Below are 24,288 nucleotides of genomic sequence, written 5' to 3' on the forward strand. Positions count from 1 at the left end.
TCCCCTAACCCCTGGCTCCGCCCCCACGGACACAGTTCCCTGACGTCTCAACCTGAACGTGGGCACATTCATGAACTGTCTATGCCATTGCTACCCCATATTCGCTGTGTGTTCTCTTCTTTGCAGCATTAAAATATTTTCAACCATTAAAACACAGGAAACAGAGAGCCCGGGAAAACTAGATATATGTTTATTATATCTTAGTGATTTGTGCTTAACTGTGATTAACAACTATACAATTATATTTGACTCGAGTTAAACTGTGGCTGATATTTTCACCAGTCTTTATAAAACAACCCTCCCAATGTGTGCCCAGATAACATGGGCTATTATGGTTGCGCTATTAACCCCGAGTCATGTGACTCAGGGTAGGGCAGACGAACCAGACCGACGAGTTCACCTCCATGCGAAAGTTAATTCGGATGAATTAAAAAGAGGTTTACCTAGAAAATTCACAATCCATAAATTGATAGAATGTATTGTTTATAACAGTATTTTGTGGATTGCTGGATGAAATAACCCCCGCCCCCCGATACAAATATTCCTGTGCTGTTCCCAACACAGAATGTTAACCAGCAGTATTTGCCAGTTTGCAGGTTCACAATGTGATTGGTGTGTATTAGGTGGAGGGCTTCAATCGGTGGTTTGTAGAAGTATATTATGCAGAATGGCCACCAGGGGGAGCCCTTGGTGCTCGGCCTGGGTCGCTACGCGCTGGTTGTTATCTGGACTGGATTATAATAAAGTATACGACATTGAGTCATAAATCTGCCGTGTGCGCTTCCAGTTATCTACTTCAACAGTTTAGAACTAAATAGTGTTTGAAACACGACAGTACCTCTTCATTAGTGATGTTGAAGTCCTGAGTTACTGTATGGAGAAATCGAAATGCATGATATTAATGATAATGAAGTCATAATATGAAGAGACGAATAAATACAAATTCAAATTCCGTCTTATTCTGCTTCCACATGTCCCAGGTGTCCCTCTGATGATTTTCAAGAGTTTTAAATGTGGCATTTTTTTATGATTTGTTGCGTCTGTAGACCGACCGCCCGCCCTCATGAGTAAACAAAACACCCTCCCTGTGTTGGACATTTGTATCCAAATTACAAGGAGCAGGGAGGGGTTAGACCAGTCATACTCAAGTAGCGGCCCGCGGGCCTTTTGTGGCCCGCGGGGTGTCTATTAATGGCCCTCGAGCTGTTCTGAAAAGTTTTTTTAATTATTAAAAAAAAAAAAAAAAAAAAAAAAAAAAAAAATCGTGCTGGGCGCTCTTATTTTGAAACCGCGCGCCGCGATCTTAATACGAGGCTGGGGGTTGCAACGATAAACAGATAGCACTCCAGCCCACAGACCGCTCCAGCCCTCCCAAACTCGAGGCAGACAGTCCATCTCAGCAGCAGTCAAGGCCGATTTAGGGTCGTTTTCGACGCAGAGATGTAAGCACGTAATTTACACAAGGGACTTGTTTTGGACAAGTTTTGATTTACGGTTCCTTTAAGGTTCCTTAAGGATTGCGCGTGTTGCAAGGGGATTCTCCGCCAGAACAGTAGGGGGAGCAACGAACGAATCTGTGGGCGTGGAAGTGGAAATCGCTGGCTTGTTTATATTTATAATTATCATAATACGTTCTTGTGTTTTCTTCTTCTCCTTCTTCAAAATTCTTCATTCGCTTCTGTCACAGCCTTTTAAAAATGGCGCTATTATGCTGTAAAACCGGAAATGTGAGACTCCTGAAAGGATGTGGTTAGCTGGCCAATCACAGTCTTTGCGAGCTGCGTAGGGCCGTAGTGTTTTAGTCGCATAGTCAGGAATTTTGGCCGACGCACTTAAGCACGTAAGGGGGGATATTTTACCGCGCAAGGGGGGGTTATGTATCTTACGTGCTTACGCGTTACGTCTAAAACGGAGCATATATCGGCCTCAGTCACACGTATACCGACCGGCCCCTTGAGTCACTGAAAAAAAAAATTGTGGCCCCTCATCATTTGTACTTGAGTACCCCTGGGTTAGACAGTGTTTAAGGATATATGTGGTAATGGATCAGGGAGGGGTTAGACAGTGTTTAAGGATATATGTGGTAATGGAGCAGGGAGGGGTTAGACAGTGTTTAAGGATATATGTGGTAATGGAGCAGGGAGGGGTTAGACAGTGTTTAAGGATATATGTGGTAATGGATCAGGGAGGGGTTAGACAGTGTTTAAGGATATATGTGGTAATGGAACAGGGAGGGGTTAGACAGTGTTTAAGGATATATGTGGTAATGGATCAGGGAGGGTTAGGGGGCATCTTGCTCTATCGAATTATACAGGCTGCAGACATTGGGGATCAAACCCAGTACCTTTCAACTGGGAGTTGAACTCTCTCACACACACACACACACACACACACACACACACACACACACACACACACACACACACACACACACACACACACACACACACACACACTTCAAACGATATATATGTTCCATGAGCTGACATCAGCGTAACCATTCGATCATATACGTAGCTTATTAATCATAATTCCAAATATTCTGTTTTTGTTGACATGTGGGGAGGCAATGTCTCCAGAGGTCTGAGCTGGTCCACCACGCCACCAGTGAGGTGAGGAAGAGGCGGCGGGAGGGACTGAAGACTGGGCCCACGTCAGGGGGCAGGACCCCATAGAGACCTGCTGGGATCCAGGGGGCTGAAGGACCTTCCAGGTGTGCTGCTAGGATAACCAACAGAGAGCTCTGGAGGAACATCTGCTCAGCTTGGAGGATTGAGACTGAAGGAACAGAATGAATCACCGGCTGAACACACCACAACATTCAGTGGGTTGGACTGAGTTGTTTATTAACATTATGCGTTAACAACAAATATAACTGAAAAATAGTCACTTACAAGTGCATCATAAACAGAATGACTAAAGAATAGTACCAAATATTACAGATCGTTAACAGTTGTGCACGTATCTTTGATCCTATGAGTGCCTTTATTTCTGAAAGGGGACTAACGACACACTTGGAGACTTATTTAGACCATAAGTAATATAATGTAAGGCAATAATGAACACAATCTGAGTTACAGACTAGAGCAGAGATAAGAGAGAGGAGGAGAAGAGAGAGAGGAGGAGGAGGAGAGAGAGGAGAGAGAAGAGAGAGAGGAGGAGGAGGAGAGAGAGGAGAGAGAAGAGAGAGAAGAGGATGGAGAGAGAAGAGGATGGAGAGGAGAGGAGAGCTGACAAGACAAAGTCACGGTACTCACACACATTGGGAGAATCTTTACATGTAGCCACTGTGAGCTTTGTTTAAGTGTGTAATGTACGAAGGGTTGTTGTACGGTGGAGATTAAGTGAATTACTGGTTAAAAAATGAAAGAAGTTTACAAATTTGCAGTGATTTTAAACATTCCAGCAATCTCAAAATGATCAAAATGTAGATTTTGTCAACAAACTAATTTATTTTTTGTCTCCCACTGAGAAAGTATTTCTACAAAACACTGTTGGACTGGATTCTACCTATTCCAGTGAAAAGATCAATTAAAAAGATAATGTAGGCCCACACATTACATTTCTTTGCCTTTCTTTTGAATAAAAGAAATCAGAAAAGTGTTCTGAAGTTAAATATACATTTTAGGTGAGGGGTTATAGGATCATTATTATACAAATGAATCATGTCAAAATATTCGACATGACTTCGACTGTAACTATGTAATTGCATTAAACGTATAAAAAATCAGGAGGAAACATGAATAAGATATATTGTAATCTAACCATTTATAATGAGTTGATGCAACAACTGTGATTATGTTCTTAAAGAACATCTCCTCCTTAAATGTCAGCAGTACGACATTAAAGCAGTTCTCTCAGATCTCACATAGTAGAGATTCTAATTCAGTATACAACGTTAGTTGTTTTGGTTGTTTCTTTGTTTTATTATCAAACAAAGGTCCTAGTCTGTTTGATTGACAGGTGAGATGACCAGGGGGGCAGAGTTGTTACCTTCATAATCACGGCTAAATGGGCAGAGGAATGGATAGAGAGGCTCACTAAAGGTGCAGCCAGTAGCAGAGTAGATATGAACCCTGGCTTCCACATCATAGAAGGAGACCACACCCTCATCATAATCAACAAACACCCCCACCTTCTGGAGCCCAGCTCTCAGAGGGAGACGGACATCAGAGTTATCATTAAATACCAACCTATCTTTGTCGTATTGAAGAGTCCAGTAACCAGTCTCAGGGGTCCCTCTGGTCCCACCTTTTCTGTCGATGGACTCTCTGACCACTCCTAACCAACATGCAGTCTTGTCTTTAACCTGGACCTCAAAGTAAAATCTCCCTGAGGAGAAGCTCTGCCTCGTGAGAACAAATACATACTGTGTAAATCTCTTCGGGTTGTCTGGGAGTACCTTCCCCACACCTCCATCATGTACTTGTTTCCCATCCTCAGACAGGATGAGACGGGGATGAGCTGTATCAGGATCCAGAGTCACATCTACTTCATACTGCTGGACCCTCTTCAGATCAGCATCATCACGCAGCTTCTTCATCTCCATGTTCAGTGTCTCCTCCAGCTGATCCAGGGATCTCCTCAAGGTCCCTACGTATGATGGAGGACGGACCTCCACCGTGGTCCAGTCCCTGGTGGGTGGAGGATCCTTCAGGGATCTGAAGGTCTGGAGGAAGTGGAGGTGGTCTTCAGTGTGTGAGAGCTGCTTCACCTCTGAGCAACTATTGGTCAGATCTTCTATTTCCTGCTCCAGCTCTTTGATGAGGTCTTCAGCTTGTTTCTCTGTGGATTTCAGTTCCTCTTGAACCGTTTGGTTGAATTCATCGCGGCACTTTTCAACACAGCCTATCAGAGCAGTGAAGACCTGCCCACCAATGGCTATCTCTCTGTCTGCAACTTTGTTGCTCAGTTCTACTCTGTCTTTGATCTCCTTAATCTTTTGTTTCCTCTCCTGGATCATCTGTGGAACTTCAGCCTCTATCTTCCCCAGCTGGGCCGTCTTCACTTCATATTCCTCCTTCAGAGGTACAACAGGATGGGACTTGTGGTCTGTCACTGTGCACAACAGACACACACACACCTGTTCAGTCTGGCAGAAGAGCTCCAGAAGTCGGTTGTGTTTCTTACACATCCTGTCTTCCAGATGGTCCATAGGCTCGACCAGCCGATGTCCCTTCAGGACTGCGACTCTCTGATGTGGCTCCAGGTGGGTTTGGCAGAAAGACATAAAACACTCTAGGCAGGACTTCACAGCCTTCTGCTGGGTCCCAGTACAGAAGTCACAGGGAACTTCTGCTGGTTCAACACAAGGCTGCTCTTTAACTCGTACGGTTGTTCTAAACTGAGCAGCCAGCTCTGATAAGAGGGTATTGACCCGTGGATCAGGTTTTGTGTCGAAAATCTGGTTGCAAACAGGACATTTGTACTTGACTTGTTCATCCCAGAACTTTGTAATACAGGTTCTGCAGAAGTTGTGTCCACATGGTGTGGTAACCGGGCTGCTGAACACATCCAGACAGATGGAACATGAAAAGTCCTCCTCAGACCAGGAAGTGTTAGCAGAGGCCATTCCTAGACACAGACGATAAGGTTTATGTATTGAGCAGTATTATATTTCTAATTCCATCAATTCCTTATCTTGTGCTGCTTTACTCACCTTGTTGTGTTTTCTGTCCGTCAGACAATTTGTTCCAAAATGCGTTTTATTTTTCTCCTGAAAGAGGGTGCTGCTTCCACGTCGGTTTGCTTTGGTTTCTATGAATGTTTAGTTTCGTTTCGTGAACAAGACATCCTCTCGTCTCCGCCCCTACCCCCTGGCTCCTCCCCTAACCCCTGGCCCCGCCCCCACCGACACAGTTCCCTGACGTCTCAACCTGAACGTGGGCACATTCATGAACTGTCTAGGCTACCTCGTATTCGCTGTGTGTTCTCTTCTTTGCAGCATTAAAATATGTTCAACCGAAACAGAGAGCCCGGGAAAACAAGAAATGTTGATTATTTCTTAGTGATTTGTGCCTAACCGTGATTAAGAACTATACAATTACATTTGACTTTAGTTCCTAGTAACTGTGGCTGATATTTTCACCACATTCTTTATAAAACAACCCTCTCAATGTGCGCCCAGATAACATCTATTATGGTTGTGCTATTAACCGCCGAGTCATGCGACCCGGGGTAGGGCAGACGAACCAGACCGACGAATTCACCTTCAGTCAGAGACAACAAGCACTTGTTTTGGTGCCTCCATGCGGAAGTTAATTCGGCTGAATTAAAAAGACCTAGAAAATACAGAATTCATAAGTTGATAGACTGTATTGTTTATAACAGTATTGTGGGGATTGCAAGGAGCAGCGACACGTGGGGACAGGTTCTTTCGCGCTCTGCAAGTAGAGAACTTTATTCACAAATGAATTGATGAAATAACCCCTCGCCCCCCGATACAAATAATCCTGTGCTGTTCCCAACACAGAATGTTAACCAGTAGTTTTTACCAGTTTGCAGGTTCACAATGTGATTGGTGTGTATTAGGTGGAGGGCTTCTATCGGTGGTTTGTAGAAGTATATTATGCAGAATGGCCACCAGGGGGAGCCCTTGGTGCTCGGTCTGGGTCGCTACGCGCTGGTTGTTATCTGGATTATAATAAAGGATACGACATTGAGTCATAAGTCTGCCGTGTGCGCTTCCAGTTATCTGCTTAAACAGTTTAGAACTAAATAGTTTTTGGAACACGACAGTACCTCTTCATTAGTTATATTGAAGTCCTGAGTTACTGTGTGGAGGAATCGAAATGCATGATATTAATGATAATGAAGTCATAATATGAAGAGACAAATAAATACAAATTCAAATTCAGCCTTATTCTGCTTCAACATGTCCCAGGTGTCCCTCTGATGATTTTCAAGAGTTTTAAATGTGGATTTTCTTTATGACTTGTTGCGGCTGTAGACCGACCACCCGCCATCATGAGTAAACACCCTCCCTGTGTTGGACATTTGTATCCAAGTTACAAGGAGCAGGGAGGGGTTAGACAGTGTTTAAGGATATATGTGGTAATGGATCAGGGAGGGGTTAGACAGTGTTTAAGGATATATGTGGTAATGGATCAGATAGGGGTTAGACAGTGTTTAAGGATATATGTGGTAATGGATCAGGGAGGGGTTAGACAGTGTTTAAGGATATATGTGGTAATGGATCAGGGAGGGGTTAGACAGTGTTTAAGGATATATGTGGTAATGGATCAGGGAGGGGTTAGACAGTGTTTAAGGATATATGTGGTAATGGATCAGGGAGGGGTTAGACAGTGTTTAAGGATATATGTGGTAATGGATCAGGAAGGGGTTAGACAGTGTTTAAGGATATATGTGGTAATGGATCAGGGAGGGGTTAGACAGTGTTTAAGGATATATGTGGTAATGGATCAGGAAGGGTTAGGGGGCATCTTGTTCTATCGAGAGAGGTTGAACTCTCTCACCACACACACACACACACACACACACACACACACACACACACACACACACACACACACACACACACACACACACACACACACACACACACACACACACACACACACACACACACACACACACCTCACTTCAAACTATATATATGTTCCATGAGCTGTCATCAGCGTAACCATTCGATCATATACGTACTTTATTAATCATAATTCTAAATATTCCGTTTTTGTTGACGTGTGGGGAGGCAATGTCTCCAGAGGTCTGAGCTGGTCCACCACGCCACCAGTGAGGTGAGGAAGAGGCGACGGGAGGGACTGAAGACTGGGCCCACGTCAGGGGGCAGGACACCATAGAGACCTGCTGGGATCCAGGGGGCTGAAGGACCTTCCAGGTGTGCTGCTAGGATAACCAACAGAGAGCTCTGGAGGAACATCTGCTCAGCTTGGAGGATTGAGACTGAAGGAACAGAATGAATCACCGGCTGAACACACGACAACATTCAGTGGGTTGGACTGAGTTGTTTATTACCATTATGCTTTAACAACAAATATAACTGAACAATAGTCACTTACAAGTACATCATAAACAGAATGACTAAAGGAATAGTGCCAAATATTACAGATCCTTAACAGTTGTGCAGGTATCTTTGATCCTATGAGTGCCTTTATTTCTGAAAGGCGACTAACAACAAGCTTGGAGACTTATTTAGACCATAAGTAATGTAACGTACGACAATAATGAACACAGTCTGAGCTACAGACTAGAGCAGAGATAAGAGAGAGGAGGAGGAGAAGAGAGAGAGGAGGAGAAGAGAGAGAGGAGGAGAAGAGAGAGAGGAGAGAGGAGAGAGAGAGGAGGAGGAGAAGAGAGAGAGGAGGAGAAGAAAGAGGAGAGAGAAGAGGATGGAGAGGAGAGGAGAGCTGACAAGACAAAGTCACGGTACTCACACACATTGGGAGAATCTTTACATGTAGCCACTGTGAGCTTTGTTTAAGTGTGTAACACATGAAGGGTTGTTGTATGGTGGAGATTAAGTCAATTACTGGTTAAAAAATGAAAGACGTTTAAAAAATGTCAGTGATTTTAAACATTCCATCAATCTCAAATTGATCAAAATAAGGATATTGTCAACAAACTAATTTAATATTTGTATCGCACTGAGAAATTATTTCTACAAAACACTATTGGACTGGATTGTACCTATTCCAGTGAAATTATCAATTAAAAAGATAATGTAGACCTACACATTACATTTTTTGCCTTTTCTTTTTAATAAAATAAATCAAATGTTCAGAAGATAAACAAATGGACATTTTAAGTAAGGGGTTATGAGGTCATTCTTATACAAATTAATCATCTAAAAATATTCTACATTATTGCAACAGTAACTATGTCATAGCATTAAACGAATAAAAAATCAGGAGAAAACATGAATGAGATATATTGTAATCAAACCATTTATAATGAATTGATGCAAAAACTGTGATTATATTCTTAAAGAACATCTCCTCGTTAAATGTCAGCAGTACGACATTAAAACAGTTCTCTCAGACCTCACATAGTAGAGATTCTAATTCAGTAAACAACATTAGTTGTTTTGGTTGTTTCTTTGTTTTATTATCAACCAAAGGTCCTAGTCTGTTTGATTGACAGGTGAGATGATCAGGGGGGCAGAGTTGTTACCTTTATAATAACGGGGACCTGGGCAGAGGAATGGATAGAGAGGCTCACTGAAGGTGCAGCCAGTAGCAGAGTAGATATGAACCCTGGCTTCAACATCATAGAAGGAGACCACACCCTCATCATAATCAACAAGCACCCCCACCTTCTGGAGCTCAGCTCTCAGAGGGAGACAGACAGAAGGGTTATCTTTAAATACCAACCCATCCTTGTTGTAGAGAAGAATCCAGTAACCCGTCTTAGGGGTCCTCCTGGTCTGACCTTTTCTGTCGATGGACTCTCTGACCACTCCTAACCACCATAAAGTCTTGTCTTTAACCTGGACCTCAAAGTAAAATCTCCCTGAGGAGAAGCTCTGCCTCGTGAGAACAAATACATACTGTGTAAATCTCTTAGGGTTGTCTGGGAGTACCTTCCCCACACCTCCATCATGTACTTGTTTCCCATCCTCAGACAGGATGAGATGGGGATGAGCTGTATCAGGATCCAGAGTCACATCTACTTCATACTGCTGGACCCTCTTCAGTTCAGCATCATCAGGCAGCTTCTTCATCTCCATGTTCAGTGTCTCCTCCAGCTGATCCAGGGATCTCCTCAAGGTCCCTACGTATGATGGAGGACGGACCTCCACCGTGGTCCAGTCCCTGGTGGGTGGAGGATCCTTCAGGGATCTGAAGGTCTGGAGGAAGTGGAGGTGGTCTTCAGTGTGTGAGAGCTGCTTCACCTCTGAGCATCTATTGGTCAGATCTTCTATTTCCTGCTCCAGCTCTTTGATGAGGTCTTCAGCTTGTTTCTCTGTGGATTTCAGTTCCTCTTGAACCGTTTGGTTGAATTCATCCCGGCACTTTTCAACACAGCCTATCAGAGCAGTGAAGACCTGCCCACCAATGGCTATCTCTCTGTCTGCATCTTTGTTACTCAGTTCTACTCTGTCTTTGACCTCCTTAATCTTTTCTTTTCTCTCCTGGATCATCTGTGGAACTTCAGCCTCTATCTTCCCCAGCTGGGCCGTCTTCACTTCATATTCCTCCTTCAGAGGTACAACAGGATGGGACTTGTGGTCTGACTCTGTGCAGAACTGACACACACACACCTGTTCAGTCAGGCAGAAGAGCTCCAGAAGTCGGTTGTGTTTCTTACACATCCTGTCTTCCAGACGGTCCATAGGCTCGACCAGCCGATGTCCCTTCAGGACTGTGACTCTCTGATGTGGCTCCAGGTGGGTTTGGCAGAAAGACATAAAACACTCTAGGCAGGACTTCACAGCCTTCTGCTGGGTCCCAGTACAGACGTCACAGGGAACTTCTGCTGGTTCAACACAAGGCTGCTCTTTAACTCGCACCGTTGTTCTAAACTGAGCAGCCAGCTGTGATAAGAGGGTATTGACCCGTGGTTCAGGTTTTGTGTCGAAAATCTGGTTGCAAACAGGACATTTGTACTTGACTTGTTCATCCCAGAACTTTGTAATACAGGTTCTGCAGAAGTTGTGTCCACATGGTGTGGTAACCGGGCTGCTGAACACATCCAGACAGATGGAACATGAAAAGTCCTCCTCAGACCAGGAAGTGTTATCAGAGGCCATTCCTAGACACAGACGATAAGGTTTATGTATTGAGCAGTTTTATATTTCTAATTCCATCGATTCCTTATCTTGTGCTGCTTTACTCACCTTGTTGTGTTTTCTGTCTGTCTGACAATTTGTTCCAAAAATGCGTTTTACTTTTCTCCTGAAAGAGACAACTGCTTCCACGTCGGTTTGCTTTGGTTTCTATGAATGTTAAATTTCGTTTCCCGAACAAGACATCCTCTCCCCTCCGCCCCTAACCCCTGGCTCCTCCCCTAACCCCTGGCTCCGCCCCCACGGACACAGTGCCCTGACGTCGTAATCTGAACGTGGGCACATTCACGAACTGTCTAGGCTACCTCATATTCGCTGTGTGTTCTCTTCTTTGCAGCATTAAAAAATGTTCAACCATTAAAACACAGGAAACAAAGAGCCCGGGGAAACAAGAAATGTTGATTATTTCTAAGTGATTTGTGCCCAACTGTGATTTAGAGCTATACAATTTGACTTTAATGAAACTGTGGCTGATATTTTCACTGCAGTCTTTATAATACAACCCTCTCAATGTGTGCCCAGATAACATCGGCTATTATGGTTGTGCTATTAACCGCCGAGTCATGTGACCCGGGGTAGGGCAGACGAACCAGACCGACGAGTTCACCTTCAGTCAGAGACAACCAGCACTTGTTTTGTTGCCTCCATGCGGCAGTTAATTCGGCTGAGTTAAAAAAAAAAGGTTTACCTAGAAATTTCACAATTCATAAGTTGATAGACTGTATTGTTTATAACCGTATTGTGGGGATTGTGAGGAGCAGCGAAACGTGGGGTCGGGTTCTTTCGCACGGTGAACTTAATTCACAAGTTCATTGATGAAATAACCCCCCGCCCCCTCTGATACAAATATTCCTGTGCTGTTCCCAACACAGAATGTTAACCAGTAGTTTTTACCAGTTTGCAGGGACACACTGTGATTGGTGTGTATTAGGTGGAGGGCTTCTATCGGTGGTTTGTAGAAGTATGGCAGAATGGCCACCAGGGGGAGCCCTTGGTGCCCGGCCTGGATCGCTACGCGCTGGTTGTTATCTGGATTATAATAAAGTATACGACATTGAGTCATAAGTCTGCCGTGTGCGCTTCCAGTTATCTGCTTAAACAGTTTAGAACTAAATAGTGTTTGAAACACGACAGTACCTCTTCATTAGTTATACTGAAGTCCTGAGTAACTGCATGGAGAAATCGAAATAGCCTACATGATATTAATGATAATGAAGTCATAATATGAAGAGACGAATAAACACAAATTCAAATTCAGCCTTATTCTGCTTCAACATGTCCCCAGGTGTCCCTCTGATGATTCTCAAGAGTTTTAAATGCATTTTTTTATGATTTGTTGCGTCTGTAGACCGACCGCCCGCCCATGAGTAAACACCCTCCCTGTGTTGGACATTTGTATCCAAGTTACAAGGAGCAGGGAGGGGTTAGACAGTGTTTAAGGATATATGTGGTAATGGATCAGATACGGGTTAGACAGTGTTTAAGGATATATGTGTTAATGGATCAGGGAGGGGTTAGACAGTGTTTAAGGATATATGTGGTAATGGATCAGGGAGGGGTTAGACAGTGTTTAAGGATATATGTGGTAATGGATCAGGGAGGGGTTAGACAGTGTTTAAGGATATATGTGGTAATGGATCAGGGAGGGGTTAGACAGTGTTTAAGGATATATGTGGTAATGGATCAGGGAGGGGTTAGACAGTGTTTAAGGATATATGTGGTAATGGATCAGGGAGGGGTTAGACAGTGTTTAAGGATATATGTGGTAATGGATCAGGGAGGGGTTAGACAGTGTTTAAGGATATATGTGGTAATGGATCAGGGAGGGGTTAGACAATGTTTAAGGATATATGTGGTAATGGATCAGGGAGGGGTTAGACAGTGTTTAAGGATATATGTGGTAATGGATCAGGGAGGGGTTAGACAGTGTTTAAGGATATATGTGGTAATGGATCAGGGAGGGGTTAGACAGTGTTTAAGGATATATGTGGTAGTGGATCAGGGAGGGGTTAGACAGTGTTTAAGGATATATGTGGTAATGGATCAGGGAGGGTTAGGGGGCATCTTGCTCTATTGGATAATACAGGCTGCAGACATTGGGGATCAAACACAGTACCTTTCAACTGGGAGTTGAACTCTCACACACACACAGCCACACACACAGCCACACACACAGCCACAAACACACACACACACACACACACACACACACACACACACACACACACACACACACACACTTCAAACTATATATATGTTCCATGAGCTGTCATCAGCGTAACCATTCGATCATATACGTAGTTTATTAATCATAATTCAAAATATTCCGTTTTTGTTGACGTGTGGGGAGGCAATGTCTCCAGAGGTCTGAGCTGGTCCACCACGCCACCAGTGAGGTGAGGAAGAGGCGGCGGGAGGGACTGAAGACTGGGCCCACGTCAGGGGGCAGGACCCCATAGAGACCTGCTGGGATCCAGGGGGCTGAAGGACCTTCCAGGTGTGCTGCTAGGATAACCAACAGAGAGCTCTGGAGGAACATCTGCTCAGCTTGGAGGATTGAGACTGAAGGAACAGAATGAATCACCGGCTGAACACACCACAACATTCAGTGGGTTGGACTGAGTTGTTTATTAACATTATGCTTTAACAACAAATATAACTGAAAAATAGTCACTTACAAGTACATCATAAACAGAATGACTAAAAGAATAGTGCCAAATATTACAGATCGTTAACAGTTGTGCACGTATCTTTGATCCTATGAGTGCCTTTATTTCTGAAAGGCGACTAACGACACACTTGGAGACTTATTTAGACCATAAGTAATGTAATGTACGACAATAATGAACACAATCTGAGTTACAGACTAGAGCAGAGATAAGAGAGAGGAGGATGAGAAGAGAGAGAGGAGGAGAAGAGAGAGGAGGAGGAGAAGAAAGAGGAGAGAGAAGAGGATGGAGAGGAGAGGAGAGCTGACAAGACAAAGTCACAGTACTCACACACATTGTGAGAATCTTTACATGTAGCCACTGTGAGCTTTGTTTAAGTGTGTAATGTATGGAGGGTTGTTGTACGGTGGAGATTAAGTGAATTACTGGTTAAAAAATGAAAGAAGTTTACAAATTTGCAGTGATTTTAAACATTCCAGCAACCTCAAAATGATCAAAATATAAATGTTGTCAACAAACTAAATTATTTTTTGTCTCCCACTGAGAAAGTATTTCTACAAAACACTGTTGGACTGGATGGTACCTATTCCAGTGAAATGATCAATTAAAAAGATAATGTAGACCTACACATTACTTTTTTTTGCCTTTTCTTTTTAATAAAATAAATCAGAAAAGTGTTCTGAAGTTAAACAAATAGACATTTTAAGTAAGGGGTTATAGGATCATTATTATACAAATTAGTCATGTCAAAATATTCTACATGACTGCGACTGTAACTATGTAATTGCATTAAACGTATAGAAAATCAGGAGGAAACATGAATAAGATATATGGTAATCGAAGCATTTATAATGAGTTGATTAAACAACTGTGATTATATTCATAAAGAACATCTCCTCGTTAAATATCAGCAGTACGACATTAAAGCAGTTCTCTCAGACCTCACATTGTAGAGATTCTAATTCAGTAAACAACATTAGTTGTTTTGGTTGTTTCTTTGTTTTATTATCAAACAAAGGTCCTAGTCTGTTTGATTGACAGGTGAGATGATCAGGGGGGCAGAGTTGTTACCTTCATAACTACGGGGACCTGGGTTGAGGAATGGATAGAGAGGCTCACTGAAGGTGCAGCCATTAGCAGAGTAGATATGAACCCTGGCTTCCACATCATAGAAGGAGACCACACCCTCATCATAATCAACAAACACCCCCACCTTCTGGAGCTCAGCTCTCAGAGGGAGACAGAGAGGAGGGCTATCTATAAATACCAACCTATCCTTGGTGTATTGAAGAGTCCAGTAACCCGTCTCAGGGGTCCACATGCTCCCACCTTTTCTGTCGATGGACTCTCTGCCCACTCCTAACCACCATGCAGTCTTGTCTTTAACCTGGACCTCAAAGTAAAATCTCCCTGAGGAGAAGCTCTGCCTCGTGAGAACAAATATATACTGTGTAAATCTCTTAGGGTTGTCTGGGAGTACCTTCCTCACACCTCCATCATGTACTTGTTTCCCATCCTCAGACAGGATGAGCTGGGGATGAGCTGTATCAGGATCCAGAGTCACATCTACTTCATACTGCTGGACCCTCTTCAGATCAGCGTCATCACGCAGCTTCTTCATCTCCATGTTCAGTGTCTCCTCCAGCTGATCCAGGGATCTCCTCAAGGTCCCTACGTATGATGGAGGACGGACCTCCACCGTGGTCCAGTCCCTGGTGGGTGGAGGATCCTTCAGGGATCTGAAGGCCTGGAGGAAGTGGAGGTGGTCTTCAGTGTGTGAGAGCTGCTTCACCTCTGAGCATCTATTGGTCAGATCTTCTATTTCCTGCTCCAGCTCTTTGATGAGGTCTTCAGCTTGTTTCTCTGTGGATTTCAGTTCCACTTGAACCGTTTGGTTGAATTCATCCCGGCACTTTTCAACACAGCCTATCAGAGCAGTGAAGACCTGCCCACCAATGGCTATCTCTCTGTCTGCAACTTTGTTGCTCAGTTCTACTCTGTCTTTGATCTCCTTAATCTTTTGTTTCCTCTCCTGGATCATCTGTGGAACTTCAGCCTCTATCTTCCCCAGCTGGGCCGTCTTCACTTCATATTCCTCCTTCAGAGGTACAACAGGATGGGACTTGTGGTCTGTCACTGTGCACAACAGACACACACACACCTGTTCAGTCGGGCAGAAGAGCTCCAGAAGTCGGTTGTGTTTCTTACACATCCTGTCTTCCAGACGGTCCATAGGCTCGACCAGCCGATGTCCCTTCAGGACTGCGACTCTCTGATGTGGCTCCAGGTGGGTTTGGCAGAAAGACATAAAACACTCTAGGCAGGACTTCACAGCCTTCTGCTGGGTCCCAGTACAGAAGTCACAGGGAACTTCTGCTGGTTCAACACAAGGCTGCTCTTTAACTCGTACGGTTGTTCTAAACTGAGCAGCCAGCTCTGATAAGAGGGTATTGACCCGTGGATCAGGTTTTGTGTCGAAAATCTGGTTGCAAACAGGACATTTGTACTTGACTTGTTCATCCCAGAACTTTGTAATACAGGTTCTGCAGAAGTTGTGTCCACATGGTGTGGTAACCGGGCTGCTGAACACATCCAGACAGATGGAACATGAAAAGTCCTCCTCAGACCAGGAAGTGTTAGCAGAGGCCATTCCTAGACACAGACGATAAGGTTTATGTATTGAGCAACTTTATATTTCTAATTCCATCAGTTCCTTATCTTGTGCTGCTTTACTCACCTTGTTGTGTTTTCTGTCCGTCAGACAAGTTTTATTTTACTCCTGAAAGAGAGAACTGCTCAAACAACGGTTTGCTTTGGTTTCTATGAATGTTTAGTTTCGTTTCCTGAACAAGACATCCTCTCCTCTCCGCCCCTAACCCCTGGCTCCTCCCCTAACCCCTGGCCCCGCCCCCACAGACACAGTTCCCTGACGTCTCAACCTGAACGTGGGCACATTCATGAACTGTCTAGAGCAGGGGTCTCAAAACTCAATTTACCTGGGGGCCGCTGGAGGCAGATGCTGGGTGAGGCTGGGCCGCATCAAGTTCTTCACAAAAAAGTACAAGTATCCAGTCTTCTCAAGCTTTACTATTAACAGTTCTGTAACATGAATGCTTTTTTGAACATGAATGGCTCTTTTGAAAATGAACGACTTTAAAACATGAACCTTCTTCAGAACATGAAGTGTCCTTCTGAACATACGGCTTTTCTTGCCTACTCCTTACTGCCAGAGACCTGGCAGCGCTTCCTCTCACACAGCTCCTGCAGGGCCCATGCAGGGCTTTATATATATATTTTTTATAAAGCTTGCTGCGCCCAACAACCTTGCGAAGACGGGGTGAAATGTGCAGAAGCATTTTTCACCGCAAACGTTGGTGTGTGTGTGTGTGTGTGTGTGTGTGTGTGTGTGTGTGTGTGTGTGTGTGTGTGTGTGTGTGTGTGTGTGTGTGTGTGTGTGTGTGTGTGTGTGTCAAGCCCGACCCGGCCCGTGCACGTTCTGTACGAGCCCGTCCCGGCCCGACACATTAACTGTAATTATGAGCCCGAGCCCGATTTCAACCCGAATTTTTTTTTAATACATGTTTAACTTATGATCAACTCAACTTGATACAAAACACTCTTTCACACGTCGATATTTCCTCTCCCACTGGACACACACACACACACACACACACACACACACACACACACACACACACACACACACACACACACACACACACACACACACACACACACACACACACACACACACACCCCTACCGACGTATCCAGGCCCAGGCAGTTATAATATGCAATCAATCATGTCAGAACATAGACATTTTCTATAAATAGCCTACCAACGTTTGCAGTAAAAAAAACTGACGCACATTTCATGCTCAGGGATATGAAGCTCCACAACTTCAGGAACTCGGTTGCTAAGCGGTTAGTTTCAGATGCTTCAGTAAGATCGAAATACATCAGAGGAGTCACACAGGAGAGAATCTGGTCAGGTGCATGGTGTTTGGAAAGAGATACACACAGAAAGGGCCTATCTCCAGCGCAAGCTTTATAAATGAGGCCAACGGGCAAGCGCAGCGACTCGGCAAAAAAATAGAGTCATGTGACTCGGGGTAGGGCAGACGAACCAGACCGCCGAGTTCACCTTCAGTCAGAGACAACAAGCACTTGTTTGGTTGCCACCATGCGGCAGTTAATTCGGAATTAAAAAAGGTTTACCTAGAAAATTCACAATTCATAAGTTGATAGACTGTATTGTTTATAACGGCATGGTGGGGATCGCGAGGAGCAGCGACACGTGGGGTCGGGTTCTTTCGTGCTCTGCAAGTGGAGAACTTTATTCACAAATTCATTGATGATATAACCCCCCGCCCCCCGATACAAATATTCATGCACGAGCTATATTGAAGTCCTTAAAAACTGTATGGAGAAATCGTGATATATGATATTAATGATAATGAAGTCATAATACAAAGAGACAATTAAATGCAAATTCCGCCTTATTCACTGCTTCAACATGTCCCGAGGTGTCACTCTGATGATTTAAGAGTTTTAAATGTGGCAATTTTTTATGATTTGTTGCGGCTGTGGACCGACCAAATGCCCCAATACGTAAAAAAAACCCTCCCTGTGTTGGACATTTGTAGGGAGTAGAGAGATGAGAGAGAGGTCCACGGGTAGGGGACGTATCAAATATTAAACTGAAGAGCAGATACACCACCTGACCTTACAAAAACAAAAGTACCACTATGTGTCAAAGACGTGCGTGTTATCAAACCATATTCAGCCTGAAAAATAACGAGTATCGGGGCCCGGGAGTCGGCAATTCACGATTGGCACTGATGACGTCAGAAGCCATATGCCAATCAGAAGGTCTGAGAAGCCAAACGCGTTTTTGTGTGAACAATTATAGATATATTATGTACATTGAATCTCCACTGAGCACGATCACAATGATTTGATGCTTTTATAAATGGTGTTAGTCTATCCATGAGAAATTAACTTTTTTTTTGTATCATTTGAGGAAGCCGCCACGCTCCCTCCCCCCACACATAAAACAGTCAGACACCATTACAACCTTCAAGTCACAACTCAAAACTCACCTGTTCAAACTCGCACACAACGTCTAACTGATCACTGTTCTGATTGTTTGTTTGTTTTGTTTTGTCTTGTTTTTGTTTTATTTATTTCTTATTTCTTATGTTTATTTTTTTATTTTTTTCCACAATGTCTTGTATTTTTTTAAACGATTTATGATGACTATATGCTCTGTAAGGTGACCTTGGGTGTCTTGAAAGGCGCCTCTAAATTAAATGTATTATTATTATTATTATTAGTGGTCACTAGTGGGTCAACAACTACAATCAGAGCCGTTTATTTACTATTTGCGTCTCAGAGAACAACGGCTAAATTCAGGGCAAGGCGTGCTATGCATTAATTCGAGATGTCCCCAAGCATGCAAACAATGAACCAATAGCAAATAAGCTGCAAGAACTGAACCCAGAAACATCGGAAATCAATAAGGTTCTACACTCTGATGAAACATAATTTGAATCTAAATACAGTTTATTGATCACAAATAAATCATTTACTAATTAGCATGCAATCATTTAATTTCATATTTAAAGCAATAGTAATTAACATGGTTAATTTATTCAGAAGAATTTGAAAGGAGTATTTACAGTTCATTCGTGGATCATTTAAAATGCATAAAATCGTATTTATACTAGGCTTCATTTTAATTCGGGAAAAGGTGACTATGATGGATGCTTCCTGGCAGGGGCGCCGCTAGGGATTTTGGGCCCCATGAAAATAATCTTTACTTAGTGGCATTATTTTTTCTGTATTATAATTTCATCATCATTAGGGGCCTCTCTGGGCCCCCCTCCATCATGGGCCCCTAGAATCCGTCTCCTTTACCCCCCCTTTTCGGCGCCCCTGCTTCCTGGTAACAGCGCACACCTTTAATTGCCTTTTGATATACTCTCGCGTGGTAGAGAGACGGGCCTCATGTTACCGATAGTCAGGCATGGTTAGTTTTTTGACCTCCTTCTCTCAGTACTTATTTTTGATAATGTTGAAATTATTGGATGAAAGTAAACAGTTCAACTTTACGGAGTGGCCCTGTGGATTGTCTTAAAAGGATATGCAAGAGGGGCACGGTAACTGGCTCTGACCTTATAAATCGGAAAACTACATGTGGTTTATTCACAGAGACAGGGTAAACCGGGTTGCACTCTGGATGAGGTTCATGAAGAATCTTCTCCATACAGATAAAAGTTCAGATTACATTGGTAATGGGCGGAGTGGTAAAACCACGACGACAGATTAACCCAGATAAACCTGTTCCCCACTCCGTGTAGAAGAAGCTATTGAGGACTGGTGTTAGCACTACAAATATGTAGTCCAATAAGGTATTTATATGAGCTTGAATATCATATTGTCTAAATAAAGCATAGAATATATTAATTTACTCACATCTTCCTTCGATAACGTGTCTCACCGGTATCAATTTAAAATAAATGGCAAATGTGAAAAGGAGTTTCCTTGATGCACAATGTTGTTAGTAAAAAACCCATTTACTTAAAAACAATACCACAACAGTCGAGTCACTTGCACAACTCAAGCCTACCTTCATGTCCAGAACTCTGGCCCTCTTAAGGAGCACCAGAATGGGTGTGGCTCAATTAACCTATGAGCCACAGCTGTAGAATATTACAGGGCTAACAGCCAGACAGGATCATGTGCATCTTTTAAAATATGGTTTAACACAGTGAAGATGCCATTCACATCTTCACAGCAACACTATTTTGACAGCAAGTATACCAAAGGGTAGAATGCAAATCTTAAAACTGTTACGTATTTTAGGAACACAAGCTGTATTTCCCTCACTTAACCAATAGGGGGTAGGACCAAACATATAAGCCGTAAATACTACACATAGCCACAAGGGAAAGCAGGACATCACTGAAGGCTGCAATAGATACTTTAATCACAGAGGGCAGCACCACAGACCAGGCGAGGTAAACCGAGGATTAGTCACACCGGTTCCTCTCCAAGTCTTCCGGTCCTCGCTGAGTCCATAAGAGCCTCCAGAATCGTGGAGGCAGATCAGAACTCTCTCGGCAGCGATAGGACATACGTGGGTTTATGTCTTGGATCAGCTAGGAGAATACTCTTGCACGTGCTAAGGCACATCTTCAATCTCTCTTTACTTCAGAGCATCAGTTTACCATACCGAAAATACTTTATACAAATAAAGTCTCTTTAAAGCTATTCCTTTGGATTCGACTACTTCCTGAAGAACTCAATAAAACATAATCAATACAAGAAGGCACAAGGATAGTGAGTCGGCTGAACACACGAGAACATTCAGTTGGTTTGACTGAGTTGTTTATTACCATTATGCTTTAACAACGAATACAAGTACAAGTACACAATAAACAGAATGACTAAGATAATAGTATCAAACATTACAGATCATTAACAGTTGTGCACGTATCATTTGCGAATTTATTTCTGAAAGGCGACTAACGACACACTTTGCGACTTATTCAGACCATCAGGGAGAAGTTGACACACATATTCAAACGTATGATGGGGTTGTTCATTCCCATGCTGCTGGCTGCTCAGAGGTATCGAGGTCCACGGCTCTCGTGCCAACAGCTTCGGGGTCTCTCTCCCTCTCCTCGCGTCGTCCAGGCAGTCAGTGGGCGTGGTTATGGGGAGGAGGACTCCGCCCGAGCGGGAGCGTCACCGTCACCATAGTGATTCACTACAGCCGAACTCACCCATTGGGAGTTTAGTTGAACAACATCTATTTTAGATTCATCTAAATGTGGTGACTTTTGACATGTGAACACACTTAATGCGTAATGAACGACAATAATGAACACAATCCAAGATGAGTTAGAGAGGAGAGCAGAGGTAAGAGAGAGGAGGAGGAGAAGAGAGAGGAGGAGAAGAGGAGAGGAGAGGATGGTGACGAGAAGAGAAGAGAGGAGAGCAGAGAAGAAAAAGTCACGGTACTCACGCACATGGGGAGAATCTTTACATAGTCACTGTGACCTTCTTTAAGTGTTTAATACATGAAGGGTTGTATGGTGGAGATTAAGTTTTACTGGTTCATCAACTACTAACGTTTACAATTCTTTACTGATATAAAACGTTCCATCAATCTCAAAATTATCAAAATTAAGGTTCTAGGCAACAAACACATTTATTTTTTGTATTACCCTGAGACAGGCATTCTACTGAACACTATTGGACTGGAATGTATCTATTTTAGATAACATAGGTAGGCCTACACATTAAAAAAGATTCAATGAACGTGTAAGGACATTGTGTTTTTTTGTCATTCACTATTCAGAAATTAAAACAGATAGCAATGTTAAAAAACTACAATTATTATTTTGTACAGATTAGTCCTCTTAACATGTATGTCCTCTTATGTTCTATATAACTGCAACTGTTAACAACTTTATAGCATTAAATGTGTAAAAAGATCTGGAAACAAAACAGACAAAATATAATGTGTAATTTAACCATTTATAATGGGTGGAATTCAACAACTGTGATTATGTTCTTAAAGAACATCTCCTCGTTAAATATCAGCAGTACGACATTAAAGCAGTTCTCTCAGACCTCACATAGTAGAGATTCTAATTCAGTAAACAACTCTAAATGTTTTGGTTGTTTCTTAGTTTTATTATCAAACAAAGGTCCTAGTCTGTTTGATTGACAGGTGAGATGATCAGGGGGGCAGAGTTGTTACCTCCATAATCACGGGGACCTGGGCCGAGGAATGGATAGAGAGGCTCACTGAAGGTGCAGCCAGTAGCAGAGTAGATATGAACCCTGGCTTCCACATCATAGAAGGAGACCACACCCTCATCATAATCAACAAACACCCCCACCTTCTGGAGCTCAGCTCTCAGAGGGAGACGGATATCAAGGTTATCTTTAAACACCAACCTATCCTTGGTGTAGTAAAGAGTCCAGTAACCCGTCTCAGGGGTCCACGTGCTCCCACCTTTTCTGTCGATGGACTCTCTGACCACTCCTAACCACCATGCAGTCTTGTCTTTAACCTGGACCTCAAAGTAAAATCTCCCTGAGGAGAAGCTCTGCCTCGTGAGAACAAATATATACTTTGTACATCTCTTAGGGTTGTCTGATCCTTGGTGTATTGAAGAATCCAGTAACCCGTCTCAGGGGTCCACGTGGTCTTACCTTTTCTGTCGATGGACTCTCTGACCACTCCTAACCACCATGCAGTCTTGTCTTTAACCTGTACCTCAAAGTAAAATCTCCCTGAGGAGAAGCTCTGCCTCGTGAGGACAAAAAGATAATTTATAAATCTCTTAGGGTTGTCTGGGAGTCCCTTCCCCACACCCCTATCATGTACTTGTTTCCCATCCTCAGACAGGATGAGCTGGGGAGCAGCTGTATCAGGATCCAGAGTCACATCTACTTCATACTGCTGGACCCTCTTCAGTACAGCATCATCACACAGCTTCTTCATCTCCATGTTCAGTGTCTCCTCCAGCTGATCCAGGGATCTCTTCAAGGTCCCTACGTATGACGGAGGACGGACCTCCACCGTGGTCCAGTCCCTGGTGGGTGGAGGATCCTTCAGGGATCTGAAGGTCTGGAGGAAGTGGAGGTGGTCTTCAGTGTGTGAGAGCTGCTTCACCTCTGAGCATCTATTGGTCAGATCTTCTATTTCCTGCTCCAGCTCTTTGATGAGGTCTTCAGCTTGTTTCTCTGTGGATTTCAGTTTCTCTTGAACCGTTTGGTTGAATTCATCGCGGCACATTTCAACACAGCCTATCAGAGCAGTGAAGACCTGCCCACCAATGGCTATCTCTCTGTCTGCAACTTTGTTGCTCAGTTCTACTCTGTCTTTGACCTCCTTAATCTTTTGTTTCCTCTCCTGGATCATCTGCGGAACTTCAGCCTCTATCTTCCCCAGCTGGGCCGTCTTCAGTTCATATTCCTCCTTCAGAGGTACAACAGGATGGGACTTGTGGTCTGTCACTGTGCACAACAGACACACACACACCTGGTCAGTCGGGCAGAAGAGCTCCAGAAGTCGGTTGTGTTTCTTACACATCCTGTCTTCCAGACGGTCCATAGGCTCGACCAGCCGATGTTTCTTCAGGCCTGCGACTCTCTGATGTGGCTCCAGGTGGGTTTGGCAGAAAGACATAAAACACACTAGGCAGGACTTCACGGCCTTCTGCTGGGTCCCAGTACATACGTCACAGGGAACTTCTGCTGGTTCAACACAAGGCTGCTCTTTAACTCGTACGGTTGTTCTGAACTGAGCAGCCAGCTCTGATAAGAGGGTATTGACCCGTGGATCAGGTTTTGTGTCGAAGATCTGGTTGCAAACAGGACATTTGTACTTGACTTGTTCATCCCAGAACTTTGTAACACAGGTTATTCAGAAGTTGTGTCCACACGGTGTGGTAACCGGGCTGCTGAACACATCCAGACAGATGGAACATGAAAAGTCCTCCTCAGAACAGGAAGTGTTAGCAGAGGCCATTCCTAGACACAGACGATAAGGTTTATGTATTGAGCAGTTTTATATTTCTAATTCCATCAATTCCTTATCTTGTGCTGCTTTACTCACCTTGTTGTGTTTCTCCGCCTGTCAGACAATTTGTTCCAAAATGCGTTTTATTTTCCTCCTGAAAGAGAGAACTTCTTTCACGTCTGTTGGCTTTGGTTTCTATGAATGTTAAGTTTCGTTACCTGAACAAGACATCCTCTCCACTCCGCCCCTAATACCTGGCTCCGCCCCTAACACCTGGCTCCACCCCTAACCCCTGGCTCCGCCCCAACGGA

The 24,288-nt window shown here is 43.6% G+C and overlaps 4 protein-coding genes across 4 annotated transcripts; all 4 read right to left on the reverse strand.

The window, feature by feature from the left end:
• Positions 1-2,834: 2,834 nt before the first annotated feature.
• Positions 2,835-5,745, reverse strand: LOC130374310 (zinc finger protein RFP-like). The gene is made up of 2 exons (XM_056581022.1): positions 5,660-5,745; positions 2,835-5,574 (listed from the first exon to the last, which is right to left on the reverse strand). The coding sequence occupies exon 2, from the start codon at positions 5,570-5,572 to the stop codon at positions 3,944-3,946; it is 1,629 nt and encodes a 542-aa protein (XP_056436997.1). The 5' UTR covers positions 5,573-5,574; positions 5,660-5,745; the 3' UTR covers positions 2,835-3,943.
• Positions 5,746-7,848: 2,103 nt separating this feature from the next.
• LOC130374309 (E3 ubiquitin-protein ligase TRIM39-like) lies at positions 7,849-10,939 on the reverse strand. Its single transcript, XM_056581021.1, has 2 exons — positions 10,817-10,939; positions 7,849-10,731 (listed from the first exon to the last, which is right to left on the reverse strand). Exon 2 carries the CDS (start codon positions 10,727-10,729, stop codon positions 9,101-9,103), a length of 1,629 nt encoding a protein of 542 aa, XP_056436996.1. The 5' UTR covers positions 10,730-10,731; positions 10,817-10,939; the 3' UTR covers positions 7,849-9,100.
• Positions 10,940-13,383: 2,444 nt separating this feature from the next.
• LOC130374311 (probable E3 ubiquitin-protein ligase TRIML1) lies at positions 13,384-16,312 on the reverse strand. Its single transcript, XM_056581023.1, has 2 exons — positions 16,172-16,312; positions 13,384-16,086 (listed from the first exon to the last, which is right to left on the reverse strand). Exon 2 carries the CDS (start codon positions 16,082-16,084, stop codon positions 14,456-14,458), a length of 1,629 nt encoding a protein of 542 aa, XP_056436998.1. The 5' UTR covers positions 16,085-16,086; positions 16,172-16,312; the 3' UTR covers positions 13,384-14,455.
• Positions 16,313-20,744: 4,432 nt separating this feature from the next.
• Positions 20,745-24,234, reverse strand: LOC130374323 (E3 ubiquitin-protein ligase TRIM39-like). Its single transcript, XM_056581040.1, has 2 exons — positions 24,074-24,234; positions 20,745-23,988 (listed from the first exon to the last, which is right to left on the reverse strand). Exon 2 carries the CDS (start codon positions 23,642-23,644, stop codon positions 22,496-22,498), a length of 1,149 nt encoding a protein of 382 aa, XP_056437015.1. The 5' UTR covers positions 23,645-23,988; positions 24,074-24,234; the 3' UTR covers positions 20,745-22,495.
• Between the last annotated feature and the right edge of the window lie 54 nt (positions 24,235-24,288).

This window comes from Gadus chalcogrammus, chromosome 21 (genome assembly GCF_026213295.1).
Source record: "Gadus chalcogrammus isolate NIFS_2021 chromosome 21, NIFS_Gcha_1.0, whole genome shotgun sequence".
Taxonomy (NCBI): Eukaryota; Metazoa; Chordata; class Actinopteri; order Gadiformes; family Gadidae; genus Gadus; species Gadus chalcogrammus.